The sequence below is a fragment of the Lepidochelys kempii genome, chromosome 17 (genome assembly GCF_965140265.1).
Source record: "Lepidochelys kempii isolate rLepKem1 chromosome 17, rLepKem1.hap2, whole genome shotgun sequence".
Classification (NCBI taxonomy): domain Eukaryota; kingdom Metazoa; phylum Chordata; order Testudines; family Cheloniidae; genus Lepidochelys; species Lepidochelys kempii.
In genome coordinates this window covers 18781191-18808345 of record NC_133272.1, presented here as the reverse complement: position 1 = coordinate 18808345, position 27155 = coordinate 18781191, and the positions used below count along the sequence as shown (strand labels likewise).

The 27155-nt window shown below is 41.4% G+C and overlaps 1 protein-coding gene across 9 annotated transcripts in view; it reads right to left on the bottom strand.

The window, feature by feature from the left end:
* The window catches only part of CUX1 (cut like homeobox 1), a 402959-nt gene that overhangs the window by 185917 nt on the left and 189887 nt on the right, over nt 1–27155 (bottom strand). For 6 of the 9 annotated variants that reach the window (XM_073315649.1, XM_073315641.1, XM_073315642.1 and 3 more), the window contains exons 5-8: nt 17517–17654; nt 4266–4389; nt 1638–1714; nt 494–560 (exon numbers count right to left, since the gene is read on the bottom strand). In XM_073315649.1, the coding sequence (XP_073171750.1) occupies nt 494–560; nt 1638–1714; nt 4266–4389; nt 17517–17654 (406 nt within the window). Of the gene's footprint in view, nt 1–493; nt 561–1637; nt 1715–4265; nt 4390–6858; nt 7021–17516; nt 17655–27155 lie in introns of those variants that run through there. The other 3 variants (XM_073315650.1, XM_073315645.1, XM_073315648.1) reach the window with 2 other exon arrangements.

Below are 27155 nucleotides of genomic sequence, written 5' to 3'. Positions count from 1 at the left end.
ATGCGTTACCTAGGGAGGTGGTAGAATCTCCTTCCTTAGAAGTTTTTAAGGTCAGGCTTGACAAGCCCTGGCTGGGATGATTTAATTGGGGATTGGTCCTGCTTTGAGCAGGGGGTTGGACTAGATGACCTCCTGAGGTCCCTTCCAACCCTGATATTCTATGATTCTATGAAGTCCTTATGCAACACAGTATATGTTCCTCTAGCACGCTGGTTCGCTAGTTGGGACAGAACCAAGGCTCCACCCACTCTCCGCCCTGTTGCACCACCCTCCTACCTTGCCCAGTCAAGACAGGAGAAGAACTAGCGACTCTGCGGAAAACACACTAGTGTAATCAGTCTCTATACAGGATATTCAATTATGCCAATGTTTTCCTACTTATTTCTACTCCAAAACCACCTCCATCTCACCCTTCTTTCCAGTTATAATGTGCAAAATTAGGAAGGTGGGGTACTAAAGGAAGATATGTAAGAAGAAAATGGTGAAATCTTACTTTGCAGTAGTTTCTTCATCATATTTTGTTTTCAGGTCAAATAATTCTGTCCGAGTTTTTTCCAAGGCTAGAAGTCATAAAACATTGAAACGTTACTGGTACTGTAATAGACCAGTACTTTGTGCAATATAAAAAGGCTACTCAACTTTTTATCCCACTATAAACTGTTTCCTGTCCAAAACTCATCTTGCATTAAGGATTCTACCTGACCAAATAAATAATGACTTAGATGATGAAAAGGTTTTAAGAATTAGTTTTTCTGTATTTTTTAATCTGTTTCTTTTGAATTGTAAAAGTTTCCAGTTACCATTCTGCTTAATGTAGCTAGACATTATTCGTTTCACATTGCTCCTTCAATTAAAATGTTTATTCCATTCAGTTCAAATTTAAATGTCAAATGGAGTCAAATTTAAATGTCTTGTGTTCACAGGGAAAAAGAAACCTAATGGGCACTACCTTAGATGGACTGGCAAACATAACTGTGCAAGGATGAATAGCAAAGTAAATAGCAGGTTGCTTGATGGGAAGCAGAAATATGGTTCACGTTGAATTCCAACCATTATATATAGCACAGATTAGGGGTGTATGAGATCAGAGCATAACACAATGTGGAAAGGCAAACATGGATGTAGTCAGCAGCTCTGTGGCCTGTTTTAGTTGCAGGAACATTCCAATGACATAGCTAGTATACTATATAGGTTTTACCCACTACATCCACCAGTAGTTGGCTATAGCACAAGTGTGCGTTTATTTTGTAGATACGCAGAGTTTAAGGCCAGAAGGAACCATTAAATCATCTAGATTGATCTGGCCCAGGCCACTAAATTTCTCCCAGTTACCTCAATACTGAGCCCAATAATTTGGATTAGACGACGGCATTTCAGTCTTCAGGAGACAAAACTGCTGTGTGCCACAGGCAGAGAACAGGGGAGAGATCAAGATGCCACCAATACCTGAGGACCCTGGGCTAAGAGCCCAACAGAATCTTAGATTTGCAGGGCAATTTTTAAGCACTGCTGGATCTTCCCCAAGTCCTAACGTAGACTTGCAAGATCTGATTCAAGCTCAGTCCTGATTCCCTTTCATTGTATTTATCCCACCACCAGCCTGGCCATTGGTACAGATCACAACAGCAATGCCAAACCTGTTTGTAAAGCTTGAACTTTGTGTTCGGCCTCCTCCAGCTTCGAGGCTGTCGACATCTGTGTTTCTTGCAACTTTCTAAAAAAGAAAAAAGGAGAGATGAAAATGGAGCTGGTGATCTTGTATACCAGCTTAATTGTATTTTGCAATTTTGAGAGAGACAGAGATTAACCAGCTCAACTGTAATGAGGCAAATGACACCACCATGTATACTACAAGATACCACAATGGGAACCATAAGCCATATCTCACTGGAATGCTGTACATATTTTGGTGTCCCAGTTATTAAAATTTTAACAGTGTAGCTACTTTAAAATGTAAGCCATGAACATAGTTCAAGAGTTGACTGCTATCTAAATGATATCTTTAGTGGAAGGTTTTCCGTAGCATAATTTGTTTTGGAAATGTCACACTTATTAAGAAAATTGTCACCACGCACCCACTGTTGTACAAAGTTAGTACAAGAAGAATGATATATTTCCATTTTTCTGTCATAATGAAGGAATTTGTTGCTATAAATGATATCCTCAATAGATCTGACAGCTGTTTCATCATAATTGCAATGGATTCTAAATGCAACAACAGTATTAACTACCCTCTAAAAAAAACTATGCACACTTCAAAACAAATATTACATTGTTATTTCTTATATAACACGATCAGACCTTTCAAAATGCTCACATTTCTTATGTCCATAAGCAACGTTACCTTGTTTGTGTCAGTTACAGGACACGCTTTCATGTCACTTGCCCATACAGTCACCAGACTCTTCGCTAAAGGCCAGACTTATAAAGCCTATACTAGGCATAGAGTTGCTGTGACATGCTTCTGGAGACTTTTACCTATTCTGCAGATTTTAAAATAGTGATGATAGAGCGTAAAGCGCCCAGCATCCTAAACATCTCCCTGGGGAACATGTTTAAAAAAATCCTATTCAGACAAAATCAACCAAAACTTTCTAACTGTCACAGATCTTGAGTATTATTTTGTATGTTTACATATTCTCTGACACAGTAATTTTAAACCAGACAATACATTTTCTTTTCTATCAAACTTGTTAACAAGTATCTCTGGCAAGAAACTCAGGTCAAAGTTTGTTTTTTTCCCTCCATATTAAACTATATAATTTTAGGTTGTGTTTTGTAGTCAAAAAGCACCTCTTTAACACACACCCTTTCCTGTAATTTACCTTCCACTGAACTGTCATTACATACATACATAAAAATAAAATATATGTATGAAAGTATGTAAACAAACTGGATTTGATAGAAACAAGAAACGTTGATTCTATTATACAACAAAAAGTAACTATAAAATGCTGATTTTAAAAAGTATCTCCCAGTTCACATGTAGCTTCATGCCGCTCCTACCTTAATCTAAATGATCAATCCAACCACCCACACAAACAGCCTAGGAAAATGGTAAGCCTTGAAGTATGTACTGAAGGTTTGCAGATCCAGGCACTGTTGGACTAAGGGAGGAGTACCTGAGTTGAGGGTTCATTACTGTAAAACAACCTGTTAACACTCCCCTTCTATAATGTACAGTCTAACTTCCCTGACAGCTGATCTAAATTATAGAAAAGGTTTTTAGCATTCCATTTTGCTAGCTTTGGAAAAATCAGAAATGCTTCCAAGTTTGCTTTAAAAAAAAAATCAATAATTAAGTGAGAAATTAATTACATATTATTTTGACATATAGGAGCATGCAAACTCTTTTCAAAATTAAGTTCTGAGTGAGAGCCACAGAGCTCTGCCTCACTGCCAGATTCCTGTTACCATGCAAGTAGGTAACCATATTGTTGGGTACAATATTTCCTCTTAAAATGTTCTGTGTTGAACTGATGTACAATGGTACTGTGACACAAAAGACTGACTGAATTACACTGTCAGCTAATGGAGAAAGATTGGTGTCACAAAGGACAATCCAACTAATGAAGAATAAAAGTAGGTTTGCACTCTTTTGAAAGTAACACCCCAAATACATCAGAGGAGTGAATCATAGAATATCAGGGTTGGAAGGGACCTCAGGAGGTCATCTAGTCCGACCCCCTGCTCAAAGCAGGACCGACTAAATCATCCCAGCTAGAGCTTTGTCAAGCCTGACCTTAAAAACTCTAAGGAAGGAGATTCCACCATCTCCCTAGGTAACGCATTCCACTGCTGGCGAGCCATTCGGTCCCTAGTCTGTAGAGGTGCATGGGATTCTTCTGTCCTAAGTGCAGGACTCTGCAAATGTCCTTGTTGAACCTCATCAGATTTCTTTTGGCCCAATCCTCCAATTTGTCTAGGTCCCTCTGTATCCTATCCCTACCCTCCAGCGTATCTACCACTCCTCCCAGTTTAGTGTCATCTGCAAACTTGCTGAGGGTGCAATCCACACCATCTTCCAGATCATTAATGAAGATATTGAACAAGAATATGTCCTTGTTTCACTTATACACTTGCACAATTGTCTTTCTGTGTAAAGTTGAGCATCAAATGATTCTGTCTCAAACACATAAATCACTAGAATGATTCAATGTATGAGCTGTCTCAATGAACTGAAGGAAGGACCCTGTTTGGGAAGATTAAGCAGAAAATTATGATTTCCTTCCCTCCATACAACACCTACACACACACACACTCACCTCTCCTTCTCTGCAAAGTCATTTTGTAATTTTTGTTCTTTTTCAAGGGCTATATTCTCTGCTTGGTTCTTCAGGGTCTGTTCATATTCTCTGATTTTCTCTTTAAGCGCTTTTATTGTAACCTCTACAGAAAAACAATGAGGCAAAGAATGAGTTTACACAGCTCCATGTGGCTACAAGAATACAAGGCTCTCTTTACCCTGTAGGCTCAGTGTGTTTTAAAATTTAGCTCTTCAACTCTGACACAAAATCAATGGATACAAGTCCCTTTAGAGACCTTTTACTCCCTAAATGTTAAATTGAACTTTAAACGTTTAGGTTGAGAAGGATCAATGGATTTTGCTGGGAAGCAGACCTACAGTTTCTATAACATGACTGAAAAAAAATCAATGGTAAAATATAATATCACCTTATTAACTAGTCTCAAATTAGCTCTCTGCTGAGTGGAGATAAATAAAGTCCCACTGTGGGTTTAAGTATGAATTTACACAAATAGTTCATTCATATTACTGTGCTCATGTCAAAAGAAGCAATTTTAATATGACTCTTGTACAGATTCAGTCTTTCATTAATTGAACACACACCAGCTTCACAACTTATGAAAAATATGGCAGTTAGGATTTAACTGCTGTGTTAACACATATATCAAATTTAATAGACAAACTGGAATCCTTAATATTTTTGTTACAGTAACTGACATTGTCACTGAGACTCTCACTCCACCCACATAGAAGGGCAGAATTCTTTATGCCTTAAGGCTTACAATAGGAAAGCAAGACACGGACCAAGACTGGTGTGCTTTGCAACAAAAAGGGAGTCTGGAAAGGAACCATATTTAGACAAGACTCATAAGCTGGCAATACTTTGATGCTGCCAGGGAGAGATGTAGCAGTCCAAGAAGTGATATTATTAGCAATATTGGTGAAAGGAGAAAAATACTACCAGATGCAAAAAAAACTGTCCATAAACAAATTGGAAAGACAAATGCCACTATAAAAATTAAAGCCTACAGGTTGAAATTGGATCTAACTTATACCATGTAAAATTAGGTTAATGGAATTTTATTATAAGACCAGAATAAGTGAGATTAGAATCTTGGTGTAGGGAGCACAGAGGGAAAAGTCAGAGCCACTGTGACCAACTAATAGAGAAGAATTGAAATAACAAATGCACATAACCAACCACTGGCTTTTGACTAAATATGACAGTCTAAAATTTTTTAGACATTTAAAAAAAATCATCTGAGGCTCATTAAATCATGTCATTGCCTGGTGTCCCTTTTTACCATATTGATCAATTGTATTCTTGAAAATCCAAGGGAAAATTCTTCCTTCAGACCTGCAAAGTAGATCTGAACATTGATATTTTCTTGGATGTGCAGAGTTGGTATTTGCCATTTGGACAGGAGAGAATTTTACCCTAAATATTTTCATCACTAAAATGTAAGAAAACAAAATGAACTAAGTAATATAGAGAACTTAATTCAGCACTGGAACGAGTAAGTGCAATTCCACTAAGGACCATGAGAGCTGTCCCTGCTTGCACCCTCAGACCCTGACTCATTCAAAGCTACATAGATATGAAGTACCCCCAGTAAAGGGTCATGATTTAGGCTCAAACCCCGTTCACAGCTATGCTCACTTGAGTAGTTCCAGTGAAGTCAATGGAATTACTCCACTCCAGGAAGCAAGCACCTTATTTGTAATCTGTGCTGGCTAAAGCTCAACAAGCAATTACAGAAATACCACTTCTGGGGGATGGTACTTACAGGAACAAGAAAGTTTTGAGAGGGAGTTCTCCAGGTTAAGGAGGAGAGTTTACATTATCCTTGGGTGAGTTTCTCAGTTTGTTTTTGTCTGCTTGCTTGCTTGCCATGTGCTTGGTAGATTGACAAATATAGTGTGGTCTGTTTTGGGGGCTGTGTGCTGAGCCAAGCAGCCTGCTACACTAGGCTGACAGCTTACTAATGAGCCTCCATCCTGCTATCCTCTGAACCCTAACCCCTTTAAAATCCCTTGACAAGGAGGCAGGGCTAACTCAGGGCTAACCCCCTCACCCCCTCAAAAAAAAAACCCCTCCAAACTAAACAAAAACAAAACACACAAACAAAAAAGCCCTACAAGAGTAAAAATAATGCAGGCAGAAATCCAGGAGCAGATTAGGGGCTATCTAGTTTATCACACTGAATGTAACATGTTCAGTTATCTGCCTTGTGGGCAGGTGGCATGTGTGTGCATGCAGTGCAAGCAGCTCTTGGCCCCCACAGACACAATACAGGCACTGGAGGCCAGAGTGGCTGAACTGAAAGAGCTAAGGGAAACAGAGGAACATAGACAAGACTTTCAGGCACAGAACAGAGTGGTCCCAACCCCAATCTGACAGCCTCTGTACTGTTAAAGAGGATGAAAATCTCAGGTAAGGAGCGCATAAGGCTGGAGCAGAAGGAAACAATCCTATTGTTGAGACCCTCCTTCCAGATTATGTAATGGGATCCTCCCACACTGAGGCTATCCCTCCAGGACAGGGAACAGTTATTAGAAAGAGACAGGTAATAGTGATGGGGATTTGATTATCAGAAGAGAAGGTTACTCACCTTGTGCAATAACTGAGGTTCTTCGAGATGGTTGTCCCTGTGGGTGCTCCACTTTACGTGTCTTGACGCACTGCGCTTGTAGTTGGAGATTTGGGATAGCAGTGCCTGGTTGGGCCGCGCATGCGCTTTGCAATCTTGCGCCGTTCTGAGCGGTGACAGTAATGCACAACCAACCATTCCTCAATTCCTTCTCTACCTCAGAGAATCGATTTTAAACTCCAAAGTAGAGGGGGTGATGCATGGAGTGAAAATTATGGTAATTTTCTGGTAATATGGTAATAATTATGGTAATTTTCGCTCCATGCATTTGAAGAAGTGGGTTTTTTTACCCACGAAAGCTTATGCCCAAATAAATCTGTTAGTCTTCAAGGTGCCACCAGATTCCTAGTTGTTTTTGTGGATAAAGACTAACATGGCTACCCCTCTGATACTAACAAACCCTAATCTATCTAACAAGAAAGAGTGGGTGCCGCTGATCGGTCTGACTCAGTCTAAAGGTGGTAGAGAAGGAACTGAGGGATGGCTGCGCAATGCTATGTAACGGATTGGAATGGTGCAAGAAAGCAACAGCTGTGCGCAGCCGTTAGGGGAAATCAACCTAGTTAGCATATGTGACTCCATTTTGGGTTTCCTCTCGGCCATTAACTAGAAGCGAGCACATCACGTACCAAGGAAGGAAGGATCCTTCAAGGTGGACTGCTGGACAGTTTCAAGATAAGGGAAACAAACCTGGAGACAGGAACCAGCTGACATGCCTGAAATAGTTGCCACTTCAGCTTTTTTGCATGGGGAAGGTGGCTGCAGGGGATTGGTAATAGATAAGGAGAAGGCCTGTTTATTGGTTTTGGCCCCCCAAGGCACACAGGCAGGATGTTTTGCCAACAGTATATAATCTTGGTGTAACCTGTAATCAAGGTCCTGTTCTGCTTAACAGAGCAGTACCACGCTCGAGCGTAATAAACCTACAAACTTTGAGATACGCTGTAGTTTGTCTTTATTTGGTTACCTCAGCCTAGAAACGAACTGCACCTGTCCTCACTGAAATAATTCACAACAGTTTTGGCAACTACAAAGGGACTCTAGGCTCGCCCTTGTAAGCGAAGCCGCACTCTTTCCCTCGGACAACTCCAGCCGGCACCGGGTGAGTTCACCTTTGAGAACTCCGAGAAACAGGAGTGTGGGCCGTTGCTTAGGTGATAAGGTGGCACATTAGGCATTCTTTTGATAGCCCTAGAATGGGCTCTGGGCAGAGCGTGAGCAGGGGACCCCCTTTGGCTGAGATTCTCGAGAATTGGAAAAATATTTGTGGCACCCATGGGTTAGGTAAAAGGAGAGCTGTAATTTTGTGTAAAGTCGAGTGGCCAGCGCTGACTATTCAGACGCCCTTTGAATGGCCACCTGATGGAACTTTTGCACAGGATGAATTCACCTGCCTTCGACAACAGCTGGAGGACAAGCATCCAGCTCAAATGGATTATTGGTATGTATGTGATAATTGGGCATATGCCCAAGATAAGTGGTGCCCCCCGACTTTGAGCTCTGGTACCAGATCTAAGGTTTGCATGCCGCTTGCGGGTTCCACTCCGCCCTATGCTGCCCCTCTATACCAGTCTCTAACCCTACCCCCTGTTACGCTTCAAGCGCCCCTGATACAACAGCCCATTGCAACGGACACTGACCGTGTCACTATGGTCACGGTCCACCGCCCTTTTGGCCCTGGGGACCTGGTCACCTGGCAGTCACAGATGCCGAGGTTGTGCGACGATCCGGAAGGAGTCCTACAGACTATCCGTTCAGGCTTTACGGCATTCAACCCTAACTGGGCAGACGTCCAGGCGATTTTCGAACCCTATTTACCTCTGACGAGAGGTATTCTATTCTAGAAGCTAATCGGCGTTGGGTGGGGGACGCTGAGAATCACACTCCTTGGCCTGAAGCTGATCCAGGTTGGAATCCTAACGACCTCGATGGCCGGGCCCGCCTCTCAGCTGCCCGGGAAGGGCTCCTGGAGAGCATCCGTAGGGCGGGTAGTAAGATGGCAAATTGGTCAAAAATTAGAGTGTGCCAGCAAGACCTAAACGAGCATCCACCTGCATTTTTTGCCTGCTTGTTTAAGCGGGTTAGACTGTATGGGGGAGGGGTGGAGCAAGCAGCCGAGGTTAGCCGCACGATGATGGTCTCTTACTTTGTCGATCAAGCGGCACCGGACATAAAGAAGTATTTAATTAAAAATGTTCCCGATTGGCCAGGGAAACCCCGAAGCGAAGTAGTTCGCCTGGCCACTTTTGTGTTTAATGGTAGGGATGAGGAGAAAGCTAAGGAAAAACGTAAGCAAAAGGAGGAGGAAGTAAGTATGTTGGCAGCCGCATTGCAGGTTCCCTTGGGGAATCAGCACTGGCAGGGACACAGGAATACAAGGGGGAGGGGACGCGGGACAGGACGAGGAGGAGGCTGGGGTGGGACAAGGAACGGGAACTGTAATTATTGTAAGCAACCAGGGCACTGGAAGAGGGAATGCCCCCTGCTTCCACAAGGGGCTCCTTGACGGGATCAGCTGGAGACCAGTTCTTCCTTTCCTCCTAACACTCCCCAGGACTTCGCTAATCCCCAGTGACTAGAGGCAGAGACTTTGGGAGCCGTGGGAGAGTTGGAATGGGATCTTGGATTGCAGTTGCAAATTTACTTGAAAATTGGGGAACAGTTTGTGCCCTTTTTGGTGGATACTGGAGCCACCCTTTCCACTTTAACTTTTGTTCTGGGCTCTTTTTCTTATACCAAGGTCTGGGTGCAGGGTATTGAGGGCAACCCGAGCCCGGCTCCCCTATCCTGCCCCGTCCCTGTGGAGCTGGGTTCTTTAAAGTTGTCACATAGATTTGTTGTCATGCCAGAAGGCCCCGTTAACCTTCTTGGGTGGGACGTGCTTAGCAAGCTGGGAGCCCACATATATTGTGCCCCCGGGGGGCTTCGCATGTCTGTCCCGGACTCGGCGGTTGCTTCTCTTATGGCCTTGGTTACCCCGATTCCTGATCTCCCCACAGAATTGTCCAGCGTTCCACTCAATTTGTGGAGCATGAGTTCCACTGATGTGGGCCTCCTTAAATCAGCCACTCCAGTCAGTCTGCAGGTGAGGGATGGGCCGCCTCCCTCCGTAAAACAATATCCCTTGCCGAAGGAGGCGGAGGAAGGTATTTCCCTTCTTATCTCTAGCTACTTAACCCAGGAGGTCTTGGTTCTGTGCACTTCTCCTAGTAATAAAAAGTCAAAACCGGGCCCGGATGGGCGCCCAATTTATCGGTTTGTTCAAGATCTGCGTGCGATAAATAGTCATGTTATAACCCCCTCCCCAGTGGTCCCTGATCCAAGTACTATCCTGACACTGATTCCCCAGTCGGCTACTTGTTTCACGGTTGTAGACTTGTGTGCTGCATTTTTCAGTATTTCTTTCCACCCCGACTCCCCATATCTGTTTGCGTTCACTGGGGGGGGGGTCAGCAGTTAACCTGGACGCACCTCCCCCAAGGGTTCTCAGGCTCCCCCACTATTTTTTCCCGAATTCTAGCCGATGATTTGAAAGACATTGTTTTGCCTAGCTCCTCTGTTCTAGTCCAATATGTGGATGATTTGTGGATTGCTAGCTCTGATTATAATGCATGTTTAGCTGATTCTGTTACTCTGCTTACTGCATTAGCTAATAAGGGCCACCATGCATCTCCATCCAAGCTGCAGCTGTGCCGAACCTAGGTGATCTATTTAGGTTTTGTGATTCGGCCTGGAGAGCGTTTATTCTCTCCTGATAGGGTGCAGGCAATCTAGGATTACCCGTGCCCGACTACAAAAAAGCAATTGCGGGCTTTCCTGGGGGCTGCGGGGTTCTGCCGACCCTGGATTGTGGCCTTTGGGGAATTGGTGAAACCGTTAGTCCCGGCCACCACAACTTCTAACCCCGATCCTGTTCTCTGGACCCTGGAGATGGCAGTCGCTTTCGCATCCACAAAGAAAGCCCTGATCTCTGCACCCACCTTGGGACTCCCGGATTATGGTCAACCATTTTTTCTCTTCAGTCACAAGCAGCGGGGAGTGGCCAGCCATGTCCTATTGCAGTACCTAGGGGATCGCCCATGCCCCATAGCTTACTATTCCATACAATTAGGCCCTGCCATTCGGGGATCAGTCTCCTGTGTGCAGTCCATTGCCGCTGCAGCCCTTATGGTGGAACGGTCATGCCCTATTGTTCTGGGGCACCCTTTGACTTTCTGGGTCCCCCATAAGGTTGAGGTTCTCTTAAAACAGCATACAACGCAGGCGCTGTCTCCACACAGGGGGCACACAAAAACGAGCTGATTCTGCTGGCTGCTGACATCATCACCCTTTGCCGCTGCAACGTCCTCAACCCCGCTACACTGACACCCCTTCCAGAGGATGGCACGCCTCACCATGTATGTATGGACATCATCGCTGAGAGTGGTAAGCCTCGCCCGGATTTACGTGACCAGCGATGACGTCCATACCCGCAGACACCTTGTCTACCCTGCAAATTGAGGTGACGCAGTTATCTCAGACCACACTGCAGAACCGCTTAGCCTTGGACTATCTCCTTGCAAACCGGTGTGTGTGTGTGTGTGTGTTCGTGTTAACTCAAGCTGTTGTGTCTTTGTGAATCAACACCGCAGGGTGGAAACCGATATCCACACCCTTATACAGCAGGCCACCTCGCTTCACCGTGTCATCCTTGACGACACCAGTACCGGATTCCATGAGACCTGGAGCTGGCTCACCTCCTGGCTGCCAGACTTGGGGAAGGCGTATTTTGTACCTCTTTCTTATGGCTGTTTCTGTTTTTGTATTATTCTTTGTATGCCTACAATGCTGTAGTATGTGCTGCCGGCAAATTTTAATCTCGCATCGAGGTTATTCTGCCCCGATATAATTTACTGACGTACATAAGAAAAGGAGGGACTGTAGGAGGAAGTCAACCTAGTTAGCATATGTGACTCCATTTTGGGTTTCCTCTCGGCCATTAACTAGAAGCGAGCACATCACGTACCAAGGAAGGAAGGATCCTTCAAGGTGGACTGCTGGACAGTTTCAAGATAAGGGAAACAAACCTGGAGACAGGAACCAGCTGACATGCCTGAAATAGTTGCCACTTCAGCTTTTTTGCATGGGGAAGGTGGCTGCAGGGGATTGGTAATAGATAAGGCGAAGGCCTGTTTATTGGGTTAGGCCCCCCAAGGCACACAGGCAGGATGTTTTGCCAACAGTATATAATCTTGGTGTAACCTGTAATCAAGGTCCTGTTCTGCTTAACAGAGCGGTACCACACTCAAGCGTAATAAACCTACAAACTTTGAGATACGCTGCAGTTTGTCTTTATTTGGTTGCATCAGCCTAGAAACGAACTGTACATGTCCTAACTGGAATAATTCGTAACACAGCCCAACCGGTCACTGCTACCACAAATCTCCAATTACAAGCATAGGGCATCAAGACACCAAAAGTGGAGCACCCACAGGGACACTCCTCAAAGAAGAAATATAGATAGCTGGGTTTGTGATGACCAGAAGAACCTCATACTAAATTGCCTGTCAGGTGCAAAGGCTGTGGATCTCACGAGACATCTAGACAGATGTATGTGCAGTGCTGGGTAGTAGCTAATGGTTGTGGTTTATGTAGGTATCAGTGACGCAAGGAAAGACAGGCGAGAGATCCCAGAGGCCAAATTTAGGCTGCTAGGCAAGGGATTAAAGTCCAGGACCTCTGAAGTGCTTTCAGTTCCATGTGCAGGGCCAGAAAGAGAGGTAGAACTGCAAGGTCTCAATTCACAGATGAGATGACAGTGTAAGGAGGAGGGTTGTTGGATTATTACAATCTGGGGAACCTTTTGGGAAAGGAGGATCCTATATAGGAAGGACAGGCTCCATGTAAACCAAAACGGAACCAGACTGCTTCACTGGAGATTTTCAAAAGGAGACTGGACAGCCATCTGTCTTGGATGGTTTAGACACAACAAATCCTGCATCTTGGCAGGGGGTTAGACTGGATGACCCTTGCAGTCCCTTCTAACCCTAAGGTTCTATGATTCTAAGTAAAATTAAAAAGTTGTAGAGGATTTTTTAAACAAAGGGCTGGGGAAAAGCTGACAGATATGGAGAAGCACATGGTTCGGGCAGAGACATCCCTTAGGGATGAATTTATTAATGGGAGAACTCTATATCCTAGTAAACAGGATACAAAAGAAGTTGGTAAGTACAGGTAGGCGCTAGTGAGGAACAGTCAAACACAAAAGAGTCCCATTTAAATACAACACCTAAAGGCAAGCAACTGAATATTAACAAAATGTACAAGTGCTTTTTATAAGATGGGTGTACCAGAGTGCCTGGTATTAATCAAGGATAATGATATAATAGGCATTGTGGGAACTTGGTGGCATGAGGATAATCAATGGGACAAAGTAATCCCATGGTACAAAATACATAGGAATGACAGAGAAGGTCATGCTGGTCGGGGAGTGGCACTATATGTGAAAGAAAGCATAGAGTCAAATAAAAGTGAAAACTTTAAATGAATCAAACTGTACCATAAAATCTTTATTGATAGAAATTCCGTGCTTGAACAATAAGAGTATAGCAGTAGGACTATACTACCAACCACCTGACCAGAATGGTGACACCAACTGTGAAATGCTCAGGGAGATGAGAGGTTGAAAAAGCAAATGCAGCAATAATAATGGAGGATTTCAAGTATCCTCAAATTGATTGGGTATGTGTCTCCTCAGGGAGGGATGCAGAGAGAAAATTCTAGACACCACTGATGCGGCCTGTAGAACCCACAAAAGGGAGAGGAAATTCCTGATTTAGTCCTAAATGGATCCCAGGATCCCAGTCTAAGAGGTAAATAGAGATGAGACGCTCCGTAATAGCAACCACAATGTAATTAAATATAACATCCTTGTAAGGGGCAAAATTCCAAAAGAAACCCATCACAGCAGCACTTCACCTCAAAAAGGGGAAGTACATAAAAATGAGGAAGCTAGTTAAACAGAAATTAAGGAATAGTCACAAGGTGAATGCCTGCCAACTGCATGGAGACTGAAAACAGCAAAATAGAGGCTCAAACTAAATGCATATCTCAAATGCCACAATGGCTAACCAATAGAGTAAAAGAGGCAGTTAGAGGCAAAAAGATATCCTTTAAAAATTGGAATTCTAATCCTAATGAGGAATATAGAAAGAAGCAATCAAGGGTAAAAGTACAGGAAGGCAGGCCGAGAAAGAATCTGAAGATCAACTAAGCTAAGGACACAAAAACTAACAGCAAAAAATGTTTAAGTACATCAGAAAAAGGAACCCTACCGAACAGTCAGTGAGACCACCTGATAACTGACGTGCTAAAGGAGCAATCAAGGAAGACAAAGCCATTGTGGAGAAGCTAAATGAATTCTTTGCATCCGTCTTCACTGCAGAGGATGTGGGGGAGATCCCCATACCCGAGTCATTCTTTTTAGGTGACAAAACTGAGGAACTGTCCCAGACAGAAGTGACAACAGAGGTGGTTTTGGAACAAATTGATATATGAAACAGTAATAAGGCACCAGGACTAGATAGTATTCACCCAAGAATCCTGAATAAGCCTCTATACCAGATGACTGGAAGATAGCTAATGTAATGCCTATTTTTAAAAAAGGATCCAGAGAAGATCCTGCCCATTACAGGCTAGTAGGTACCAGGTAAATTTGTTGAAACTATAATAAAGAATAAATGTATCAGATAATAGATAAATATATGATATGTTGGGAAGAGTCAAAAAGCATGTGAACAAGGGTGATCCATTCAATATAGTGTTGTTGGACTTTCAGAAAGCCTTTGACAAGGTCCCACACCAAAGGCTCTCAAGCAAAGTGGGCAGTCATGGGATAAGAGAGAAGATCCTCTAATGGATCACTAACTGATTAAAAGATAGGAAACAAAGGCAGGTAGGAATAAACGGTCAGTTTTCACAAGAGAGAGAGTTCCCCAAGGATCTGTATTGGGACCTGTGCTGTTCAACACATTCATAAATGAACTTTAAAAGGGGGTGAACAGTGAGGTGACAAAACTGGCACACTTTACAAAATTACTCAAATTAGTTAAGTACAAAGCTGATTGCGAACAGTTACAAATGGCTCTCACTAAACTAAGGGACTGGATGACAAAATGGTAGATGAAATTCAGTGTTGATATATGCAAGTAATGCATATTGGAAAACATTATTCCAACTATACATACAAAAGAATGGGGTCTAAATTAGCTGTTACCACTTAAGAAAAATCTTGGAGTCATTGTGGATAGTTCTCTGAAAACATCCACTCAATGTGCAGCAGCAGTCAAAAAAGTTAACAGAATGTTAGAAACCATTACGAAAGGGATAAATAAGATGACAGAAAATACCATAATGCCACTATACAAGTCCAACAATACTGTGTGCAGTTCTGGTCACCCCATCTCAAAAACAGATCACAGAATCATAGAAGATTAGGGTTGGAAGAGACCTCAGGAGGTCATCTAGTCCAACCCCCTGCTCAAAGCAGGACCAACCCCAACTAAATCATCCCAGCCAGGGCTTTGTCAAGCCAGGCCTTAAAGACCTCTAAGGATGGAGGTTCCACCACCTCCCTAGGTAACCCATATTAGAGTTGGACTAAGGGGGGACATGAGAGAGGTCTATAAAATCATGAATGGTATGGAGAATGTGAATAGGGAAGTGTTATTTACCCTTTCACATAACACAAGAACTAGAGGTCACCAGATGAAATTAATAGGCAGCACATTTAAAACAAAGAAAAGGCAGTACCATTTCATACAATGCACAGTTAACCTGTGGAACTCATTGCAATGGGATTTTGTGAAGGCCAAAAGTATAAATGGCTTCAAAAAAGATCCATCAATGGCTATTATAGCCAAGAAGGTCAGGGATGCAATCCTGGTATCCCTAAACCTCCAACTGACAGAAACCATCAGGCACAGACCACTGTCAGAGACAGGATACTGGGCTAGACAGACCAGTACGGCCATTCTTATGTTTTTAACTTCATTTAAGGCCACGTACAACCCATCTATGGAAAGAAATCAAAACACCCTTAACTACTAACAGTACTCTGTAGGTCATTCCTAACACATTCAAACCATTTCAATTTAAATACGGCATAGAACTGCAATTCCAGAATGAAAACACTGATCAAAGAGGATTTGGTACATGAATGAAATAAATGTATATGGCATAAAAAAGCCACACATAATAAATGCAAATTTTGTAGTTGCATTAGAGTGCCTGGACCTGCAAGGTGCTGACTTCCCTCAGCTCCCATTGGTTTCAAGATCACAAGCTCTTCATGACATGTCCTTCTACATGTTTGCATGACATTTAGCATAATGGGCCTTGATCCTGACTGAAGTACTTAAGTGCTACGCCTGTCAAAATAAATAAATAAATAAAAAGCAAACAACTGGAGTTGATGGTTCTTTACACTTTCCAAGATCAGGTCCCAAGCTCCTAAACAAAGGTGGTCAAAGTGCATGACCAATAGAGTGCCACAAAGTGAACTGTGGTTGTGTCTCTACTTTTATCTAAGTAGCGCAACTGCCAAGGGTAGAGCTCCCAGTACGCAATGTTACATCTATTGCAGTCCAGTCTGAAGACCTGGATGCTGAGGGACCTGCAGTCTCAATGGGCCACTCCCTTCATATTAAAGAGAGGTGGCTGTAACATGCATCTTTTGCTGCAATTTAGGTTCAGCATATTGTGCCCCAGTAAACTGTCAATGAGACTTCTAGCTGGGCAATGTTTGGATCCCCAAGTCTTACATGATAAACAAAGCCTACTCTCCCATGTGGTAGAACTATTTGCTGCTAGTGTAACTCAGAATTGGATATTTACAAGGAAACCACAAGTTGTGTGTAAAGGGAAATAGGTTTTTACAGTGAGCATATTTTGTTTCCTGGTGCAGGAAGCATGTTTTCTGAAAGGCAAGAAAGCTTGGGTATTTTCAGAGACAGCAGGTTTTTGCACCTTAGATAATGGTCTTTTCATGTACCGGGGTCACCTTAAAAAACTTGCCAACTGCCTTAAAAAATGAAACATTACCTCGGTATTTGCACTATTATCTGGGCATTCCCTGTAGTAATTATTTAGAATTCTGCAAGTACCGAGGTAACTTTACTAATTTATCTGAGGAAAAATTGAGCAGAGAAGATATACTTTTTAAAAAAACAAAACAAAGTTCTTAATATATAGTGGATTAAAAAAATACTTGTTTGGCCTTAGACCAGTCTTACTATAATCTCAGTATTTAATGACTGCTATGTAACTTCAGTATGCTAGCTGGATCACTACTAGGTAGTGCTGAAGGCAACAACAGAATGCTTAAAAGAAGAATGTCCAGCTATCACATGATACTATAGGAAAAGTTCTAAAGGAAATCCTATTGGTCCAGTCAAAGTAAAATAGTCATATGCAGACATGCAAATTTCGAAGTGGCTATAAGCATGCAATAGTCTTCCTTTATTAAATACCGATATATCTGCGCACACTAATTTTATGAAATACAATTAGGGCTAATCCTAATATTCTTCAAACAGTCAGAATTACAATCTGAGAGAAAGAGTGCAATTTTTTCCACCTACCTTGATTTTTCACTTCAGCAAATTCCTTGTTGTATTCCTCTAGAGTTTCCCTAAGTTTCTGGTTCTCTGTTTCAATATCATGCATGCGCTGGACTTTCAGCTGAAGCTGCTGTCCTAGATCCAGAGCTGGAACTGGATCTAAATAATAAAAAGACAACAGCAACACCGCTATAGCTTTAGTAGCTCAGAATCCTGAAATTCTTTGTGGAGGAATTCTCCTTCTTCCTTAGTTAAAATGACATTCTAAAGGTCATATGCAGTGTTGTTGTAGTAAAGCCTAGGTCTTATTTACTTTCCTCTACTTTCTCACGTGTTTTTTTAAAATGATATACAATTCTTTATATTTAGGCTCTCCCTTATTTTCTAAATGATGAATAATATCTTTTTAAAGTGACTGAAAGTATTTTGACAGCATCTTTAAAATGACACAGACTAACCAGGCATGAAAAGTCTCGAGATCCAATCTATTTTTATGAAAAAGACATTAATGTACAAGATGTTTTGTTGTTCTTTTGTTGAGTAAAAGCAACAAAAATTATATTAATTACTGATTAATGGAGTCCTTTAAATACCTCCCCTTTCAAAGAACCATACTTTTGAACAAGCTTATACCATTACCATAAGGCCCTCAGCCATAAGGCACAAACAAGTACAGCTGTGGGGATCTGTGAAAGATCTGTTATTTGATATCAGAATCTCTTGCGTGAATATGATTACAAACCTTTGGCTCATTTTCTATCATAGTGACATTTACTAGTAAACAACTGATGCGAATGCTAATAAAATTTAATTCTGCTAACTGGAGATTTTATGGTACTTATTCTCTATTTTTCTTACACAATAAATTAAATACAAATTTGAAACACTTTATATGTTCTCCTATTGTCAATTCTATCAATTTCTATTCAGCTAAAAACACTGTTACAATACACCTGCCATGTACGGATAGAGAATTTATTCTGGGATCTCAGCTTCCCAGTCAGTGTTGGAAAATGCTGGAGTCCAATGGACTTATAAAAAATTATTGAATGCATTTCTCTTATGGGCGCCAGCATCACTTGTGAAATGGCTGCAAAGATTTAGTCTCCTGTTGAGGAATGCTAAACACTAAACTCAGTGGATCAACAACAGTATATATTATGGAGTTCACTTAATTTTCAAACACCGTAGTCATTAATTTTTCAGACCACCCTCAGTCTCTGGAAACATAATAAGTCTATTGTACCTCTGTTAACACATTAAGCATGAGCCTGTGTGTTTTTCAATATGCTAGCGTTGTTTCACAGTTTATAAAAGAACAGTGCTGGGTTATGTTGAACTCAGAGACATCGTAAGTAGTATACTGCATTTTGTTATTTAGTTTCTCAACAGCTTATGACATACCTTCTTCATAATATAAAATCTAGGCTGCTTGTCATCTATTCTCTGTACGTACATTCATAGTTTATGACTACATAGATTTTTCATTTGTTTTTAGGCCAAATACTTTTCATTATTATTATCTCTATTAAAATATTTGTAATAAATCAAATTTAAAATGTTATTGTGGCAGGTACAGGGGGTCTGGGTAAGGAATTATACATAAAGTTGAAGTTATAGCAGCACTGAGAAGTCCCTACAATATTTATACACAGTCCAGTTAAGGTGCAGGCTGTCACAACATGAACCTTCTCCCATGCAGCCAAAACAACCATTACCTAGAACGACCATTTTGTCACATTTCTTCAGCCCAGTGTTTCTCCAGCAAAGCCCGTCCAGCACTTTGGACTACTAATCATAAAGAAAGACTGGATGGTGTCAGCCTATTTGATTTAGGGCTATAATACAAACTTAAAAATATAGCAAGTGAGGACCTAAAACTTTATCTGTGATACTTCTATAAAATACTATTAACATTTGTGCTAACAGGCCTAAAATACCATGGCCAATACAAACTGTATTTATAAGAACCAGTGTTCGTACACTGCCTTCTATCCCCATGATTTTTAAAAACATTTTTAGTACATTCATTTTAAAAACCCAGGATACGCACAAGACGCTGTAACAATGCGGAGGCCGGTGGCACCTTACAGACTAACAGATTTATTTGGGCGTAAGCTTTCATTTTCACTCCATGCATCTGAAGAAGTGGGTATTTACCCACGAAAGCTTACACCCAAATAAAACTGTAAGTCTTTAAGGTGCCACCGGACTGCTCGTTGTTTTTGTGGATACAGACTAACACGGCTACCCCTCTGATAGTTGGCACCATACAAGACGCTGTCTGCTCCAAATAAACAATGCTTTTCTAGACTGAAATTAGGAAGGAATTCAAAGACGTATAAAAATAACACATGCATTATAAAGTGAATAATGACTAACCCTTTAGTCAAATTTTCAATCCCTGTAAAGCATTATACTGTAAATAAAAATTCATGCAACCTCATAATTATTCATCAGGACATGTATATTTAATTTAGCTCTATTAAAGGTTAATGCTAAAGTAGCAAACAGTCACAGAAGGACCAAAATGTAAAAACCGTCTCCCATGCATTAAATTTCAAACTTTACTATAGCTTAGTTGACCAACTAAAAGCCTGCAGCCTTAGAATATTGTTTTGGGATTCGTAAAAGGCATTGCCGAAGTACCTCTTAGGCTTAATTTATAAATGAAACTAATTACTGCATGACAACATAATGACTATGACTTGCTTTGGCTAGAGAGTCAAACAATTAATTTATGTATCTCAAACCCCAACGTGCATTTTAAACTTTAGAAATCACAGCTTTTTGGTCTTCTTAATTATCTCCAACACCATTTAAACTTCACACAGGTATTACTGTGTTCAATGTAAGCACCACAATCTGAAATCTTTGATGTTATATTTTTCTTCTTGATTGGTGTGAGGGGGTTTGGGGGGGGGGGACAACCAGAACTTGCACATATAAAAGGCTGTCTTTTTATGTTACACAGATTTCATATAATTTAACAGGAGGTCATTGACATTTGAAGGAACTGAAATGAAATGGTGATAGCGTACAGAAAGCAGCAAAGACAAGGTTCCAAATAAGGGAGTGCTTTTTCTCTAACCCCCAGTACAGCAAAACCTTGCTAATCGACACTAGTAACTGAAAGACTCACTGTAAATGACAATTTTGCAAGCTAGAGATTAAGTCCCAAATCAAGAGTCTGGTGCCCCGCCTGGACACAGAGCTGACAAGAAGGCGGGGAAAGAGAGGAAATGCTAAAATCGCTAGTATACAAAAATGCCTATAAATCATTACCATCTGGCATTAGTTAGATGAAAGGTGAGTTGAGATACCTGCTTTTATGCTAAACCTTTCATTTTATTATGACCTCATCTTCCAACTCCCCATACCCATTTTTTTCTGTCTAATCCACCTGTTGCATCCTAACACCAAGACAGAAACTCATCTTTATTTCTATTTGTTTAGTGACTAGCATAATGAGGCCCTGATCCTTGACTGAGCGTCAGACATAGTACCATAATAGAAATACTAAATAATAGTCAAAACTATTCTATGCCACTCAAGCCCTGAGGATGGGCTAGTGTCCACAGAACTCACCCTTCCCCTAACCTTTCCATGTGCTGCCTTCTGAGTGCTGCTTCACAAGGAGCTCACTCTGAGCAGGTCTCCCAGGCCACACACATGGCAGACCTGTGTGAATGCGCAGGTGTGCAGCTACAAATGAGGCTCTGGTCAAGAAGGAGGGGGCTGGATATGCCTCTGAATGAACAAAGACATGCAAAAAGCAACTGTGTTAACTTTGGACAAATGCAGTGTCGTTTTCCTGGCAGATAATACTTCACAATGTACTAGTTAATGCACACTTTTTTTTTTTTAAAACAAAATACACTCGTCAAATTAATATAAGGCCTTAATAAGAGGATCTGCTGTTAAACCACTTCTGAGAGGGGAAAGAACACCAATTTTTTGGTGGAGTTTATAAATGTGTGGACAAGCCAGGTTCTATTGTGCATATTTTAAGAGCAGGGTTTTAAAGTAAAAGAAGGGTGGATCTCAGTGAAACAATGCACTGCATTACCAGCCTGATGTAACATTTCAGCAATAGCCATAACATTTTAACGCTTAGACCAAATGTAAACTCTGCCATAGTACCACAAAGTAAAACTGGACTATCACTGAACAGATGAATTTCCAAACTGAGTTTTCTTCAAAAACAATTCTCCATGCATTGTACAAGCTGGAAAAAAACCCACAGATCTTAATAATTCAATATAACTGTTTACACAAAGAGCACTGTGGGTAATGTTGCCCTCCCCTGTCATTAGGCAGAAGATGAATGCACCCCCTTGTGAGTGCTGTTCATGCAATGACATCACGCTCCTGCATGCGTTACTTTTCGCCAGTGCACTCTAGGCTAATGTAATCATACGATTATATAATTAACCCAGCTGTCTCATTAAGAAAATCAACTGGAATTCAGGGCATAATTAGTCATACAGCAATTAGCATGCTGATGAGCAACTGATGAAAAGCTGTCTAGATATTGAATATGCTGGGACCACCTTATTTATTTAAAAAGAAAAAGAAAAAGAAAAAAGCACCTCAGCAGAAAAAAAAAATAAGATCAATTTTAAGAAGTTAATCTTTAAAAATATTTCTGATAGTACCTGTTTGAAAAGATAGAGAAGTGAAAAAAATAGTGAAATTATTTCTAAATCATGTGAACAGACTTCAGAAGCAAAAATCAATTGTGCCCTATATTATGTAGTTCGTCCCTATTTAAAATTAATTATTCCATCTGCAAACTAATACAAGACAAAGAGACTAATACAAAGCCAGACTGGAAAGGTAAATCCTATCAACTAAGACGGAAAAACTATCACTGTTTAAATTTACAATTCACACAGTATTGACCAACCCTTAACTATCCCTGATACTATTAAAAAAAAAATTGAGGACATTTGCATGGCTTGAGGTTTCTTTATAGAAACTGCTTTACCAAGCCTTGAGATTGTACCTGAAATGTGAGAAGTGATGATTACTTGATTGCTCAGCAAACATAACAGTGTCCTAGCCATTTCTGGTATACAGCCACATTGTTTCTTATATTTAAAAGATTTTGTAGGTGGCTAATTGGTGTTATGGAAAATGGGAACTCCTGACCACAGAAGGCATGAGTTATAAAGTGCTCCCTAGACTCAACCATAGGGACTGATTCCTGTTTTGCCAACGGGAGAGAATTGGAATGTATGGAATGGAGTATGTTCAACAGGATCAGGACAATGTTCTCTGTGAATTTTAAGTCTCCACACAAAGCTTTCACATCAGCATGACTGTGGACTTAAAATTTCTGCAAGAGTAACGTGCTAAAACACAGGTCACTATAAATTTCAGATGTGTCTACATATGTTGTAGGATTTAACTTTGTGCCACAGTGGTAGTGTTAAAATATCCACACTTGCACCATTTCTAACAGTAACTAGTAATGTAATACCTGCGTTGAAATGTACAAATATGTTGCTAGGACAGGAAAGATGCAAATCATAAACCTTTAAAACTAATCATAAGCCTCTAATTTCAGAGTTTACTGGTGCCCTTGTTCAGTGACATACAGAAAAAAGGGTACACCACTCCATACTTAAGAACAGAAAATCAGGTTTCCCATTTTATTTGGTTTAGTAATGAAAATCTGAACCACCTTATAAAAACTTGTTCACCTGATATTTTAGATATGGAGCTTTTGACGTGATTTTTCAGAACAAAAGTCTGGTCTCTCTCACCCCTGCTTCATCCTCATTACAGGCCTATAACATTGACAACAGTAAGACAGCAAGTTATGAAACACTGCCAGAACTAGTGGCAATTAATATTTTATATAATTGGTAATGTGTTTCCTAAGGTTTGGATCTAAAAATAATACATCCAATGCACTGCAATTCTTTCAAAGAGACTATTTGTGTTGCCTAAACTATGTCTTAAGTGATGCTTTTTTAGCAATTGTTCTCAAGAAACTCCCACACAAAATGACAAGCAGTGAAAGAAAATTCCTAAATGTGAGTTTTTTAAATGTACAACTACAATTAAACGTACAAAAAAACACAACGAAGCCAGTTCACAAGTTCTGCTGTGTCACACTGTCATCACCACAAAGCAAAATGAGTTTTTAAATATATTGGTTTTTTCCCCCAAGCCTCATCTTTGCAACAAACATTTGTGGTGGAGGCACTCCTTAGGAATACTGTCTCTGGGTTAGTAAAGGCACGGCAATGAGTTGTACAAGGTCTTGATGGAGTAAATGCAAATGATTTCTTGGGAGATCACACGTGAAAATAATCTGAAAACATGTTTTAGAAAAATAATAATTACATTGTGGCTTTTGAATATTCAAATACCTCACAGCATACTTAATTAATTCATTAATTATTCCCCTGAAAATTCAGGGATAAATTGAAATAGCCTAGAGAGACTGAGGCAAAGATTCCATGCAATAAACTGCAGCTCTCCTCCTCTTCCCCTGTGACTCCACTAGCCCAAGGGACAGAAGAGTTATTGCCCTAATTCCATTTTGAAACAAAGCCCATCATCGCCTCACCCCCACCTCCCCCCATTTTATATAGAACATGAAAAGGCTGTGCTTTAAAACCAAGAATTACACATATCATCTGGTTTTTCCAATGGGCTGAATTATCCCTTATTTTTCCAATTTTACAAAGTGGAGCATTCCCGCCTGACCCCCAAACACATATCACCCATTTAGATTAAAACAATAGGACACCGCATAAAAACAAAAAACAAAACACTACAGCAGGGAATTTAAGGTGTCCACAAACAGTGAAGGGAATGACAGGTTTCAGAATAGCAGCCGTGTTAGTCTGTATCCGCAAAAAGAAAAGGAGTACTTGTGGCACCTTAGAGACTAACAAATTTATTTGAACATAAGCTTTCGTGAGCTACAGCATGCATCCAATGAAGTGAGCTGTAGTTCACAAAAGCTTATGCTCAAAGCTTATGCTCAAATAAATATCTCATAGGTGCCACAAGTATTCCTTTTCTTTTTAGTGAAGGGAATGTTAGTCTTCATTATCAAAAAATAGTACAAGCCTAAATTCTGCAGGCATCTGAAGGCTTTAGAGCAGTGATACTCAGACCTTAATGGTTCAAGAGCCAAATTAGCAATCAACATTACCCAAAAGAGCCACAGTAGAGTGAATTCATAGTTTCATTTACTGTTATATATATAATTTTCACAGCAAAATGACTGACCAAGTATTCTACAATTGGTTAACAACATAGTAAAATATCCCGGTTAATAATTAAATCACATGGCGTTTTAATATCATGTACTGCAAAAAGCCCTAGGAGACATATTAAAGAGCCACTTGCTGCTCCTGAGCCTCAATCTGAGTATCACTGCTTTAAAGGCAAAAGAAACATGATTCTGCTGCTTGGACAGAAGGTCAGATATAGGATGTGGCACACTGAGAGACTGTTTCTCATGGAGCATCATAGAGCACTTCTCCTGTAGCAGCATTCTCCACAGCTTGCAGGAAGAGTGAAGTGTTGTGTGATGGGATGTGGCCAGTTGAACCATAATTGTGTGTATCCTTTAAGCCATAAATTGGTTCCTCGATACCATGGCTATTGTTTAAAATCTACCTTATCTACCAAACCTAGAATGGCTAGAGCTTCTACTGCCGCACTGGCTGCAAAGGTGCTCCAGGCCTGCCCTGACTTGAGAAGCAGCATTTCTTTTTTTGCACTAATGTCCATACCGCTCCAACAGAGTTTCAGTTAGCTGGGTGCATGATTTGCTCCTTAAGTTACATTCGTGTCCTTCTCTTTCAAAGAAGCTACAAAAATAAAGCTTCCCACAATTTTTAAACATAAAAGTCAGTTCTCCATAATTATAAATAAAATAATATTTCACAAAATTTATGAATACAATATGGCATCAGACAAAGAGCCTAATAATTCACAGGAGGAACAACCACAATTCAGAATGCTCCAGTTCAATTTCTAATATTCCAGTAGGGTTGCCAACTTTCTACTCGCACAAAACTGAACACCCTTGCCCCGCCCCCTGCCCGTCCCTCCTTTGTGCCCCATCTCTGAGGCCCCGCCTCCTGCTCACTCCATCCCCATTCCCTCTGTTGCTCCCTCTCCCCACCCTCACCCACTTGTTCATTTTCACCAGGCTGGGGCAGGGGGTTGGGGTGCGGGAGTGGGTGAGGGCTCTGGGATGGGGCCAGGGATGAGGGGTTTGGGGTATAGAAGGCGGCTCCAGGCTGGGGGGGTGGGGGTGGAGCAGAGGGGTTCAGAGTATGGGAGGGGGCTCTGGACTGAGGCAGGGGGTTGGGGTGCAGGCTCTGGGGAACGGGTTCTGGGGTGGGGCCTGAAATGAGGGGTTCTTGGTGCGAGGCAGTGAGGGCTCTGGCTGGTGGTGCAGACTGGGGGGGGCTGGGAATGAGGGGTTTGGGGTGCAGGAGGGGGATCAGGGCTGGGGCAGGTGGTTGGGGCGTGGGAAGCAGGCTTACCTCAGGCAGTTCCCACCAAGCGGACTTTTAACAGCCCGGTTAGTGGTGCTAATCAGAGCTGCCAGGGTCCTGGCGTTCTGGTCGAAAACCGGACACGTGGCAACCCTATATTCCAGTAACATCTGAGGAAGTCTGAATTTACTACTTGCAGCCTAAGATCAATACAATGTTACAGAAAAGCACTCAAACTCTAAGACTAATTTCTCCTATTCTGAAACTATAATAAAAAAATTTGTAGTTCGTTTACCCTCAACCTTTCTTCCCCTGAAAAGCATTCAGAATATGTTTTGATAAAAAGCTCGGGCCTTATTCTACTTCAGTCTCACACTGGAGGAAAGAGGGTCACTATCCTCATCTGTCCTTTCACAAGTAGAATCAAGAATCCTACATCTTGCACTCTGAACTCTAGCATTGCCTGCAGCATTGGACACCCTGACAGGGGTAGTAGCGGGCAGGCTTGGGGGTTGGGGCAGAGCTGTAGCAACAGTCCCTAGAGCAGCATCTTTCAAAGGATGCTGCAGCTTTTACTCCCACCTGAACCTTCATACTGCCCCCAGGAATATTCTGTCTCTTCCCCTAAGGCACAATCTTCCAGCCATTGCCAACATCTACCTGCACCTTCTCTCTAAGCCTCCAAACCTCCACCATACCTAATGTGTCAGTTCCTGATAAATATGTAATAGAGTTCTTAAAGTGCAGGCTTTAGGGATATTTTCCCTATATTATTTCAGCTTTTAGAAAGCTACGATACTTATCCCAATTATTAATTCAATAAGAAAAAAAGAGAAAAATATGTCAACTGGTATTACAGACTGGTCCAGGAGAGCTGGCTGTATTTCAAGGAATCCCTGTTGAGGTTACAGGGACAAACCATCCCAATGAGTCAAAAGAATAGTAAATATGGCAGGCGACCAGCTTGGCTTAATGGTGAAATCCTAACGGATCTTAAACAAAAAAAAGAAGCTTACAAGAAGTGGAAGGTTGGACATATGACCAGGGAAGAGTATAAAAATATTGCTCGGGCACGTAGGAATGATATCAGGAGGGCCAAATCGCACCTGGAGCTGCAGCTAGCCAGAGATGTCAAGAGTAACAAGAAGGGTTTCTTCAGGTATGTTGGCAACAAGAAGAAAGC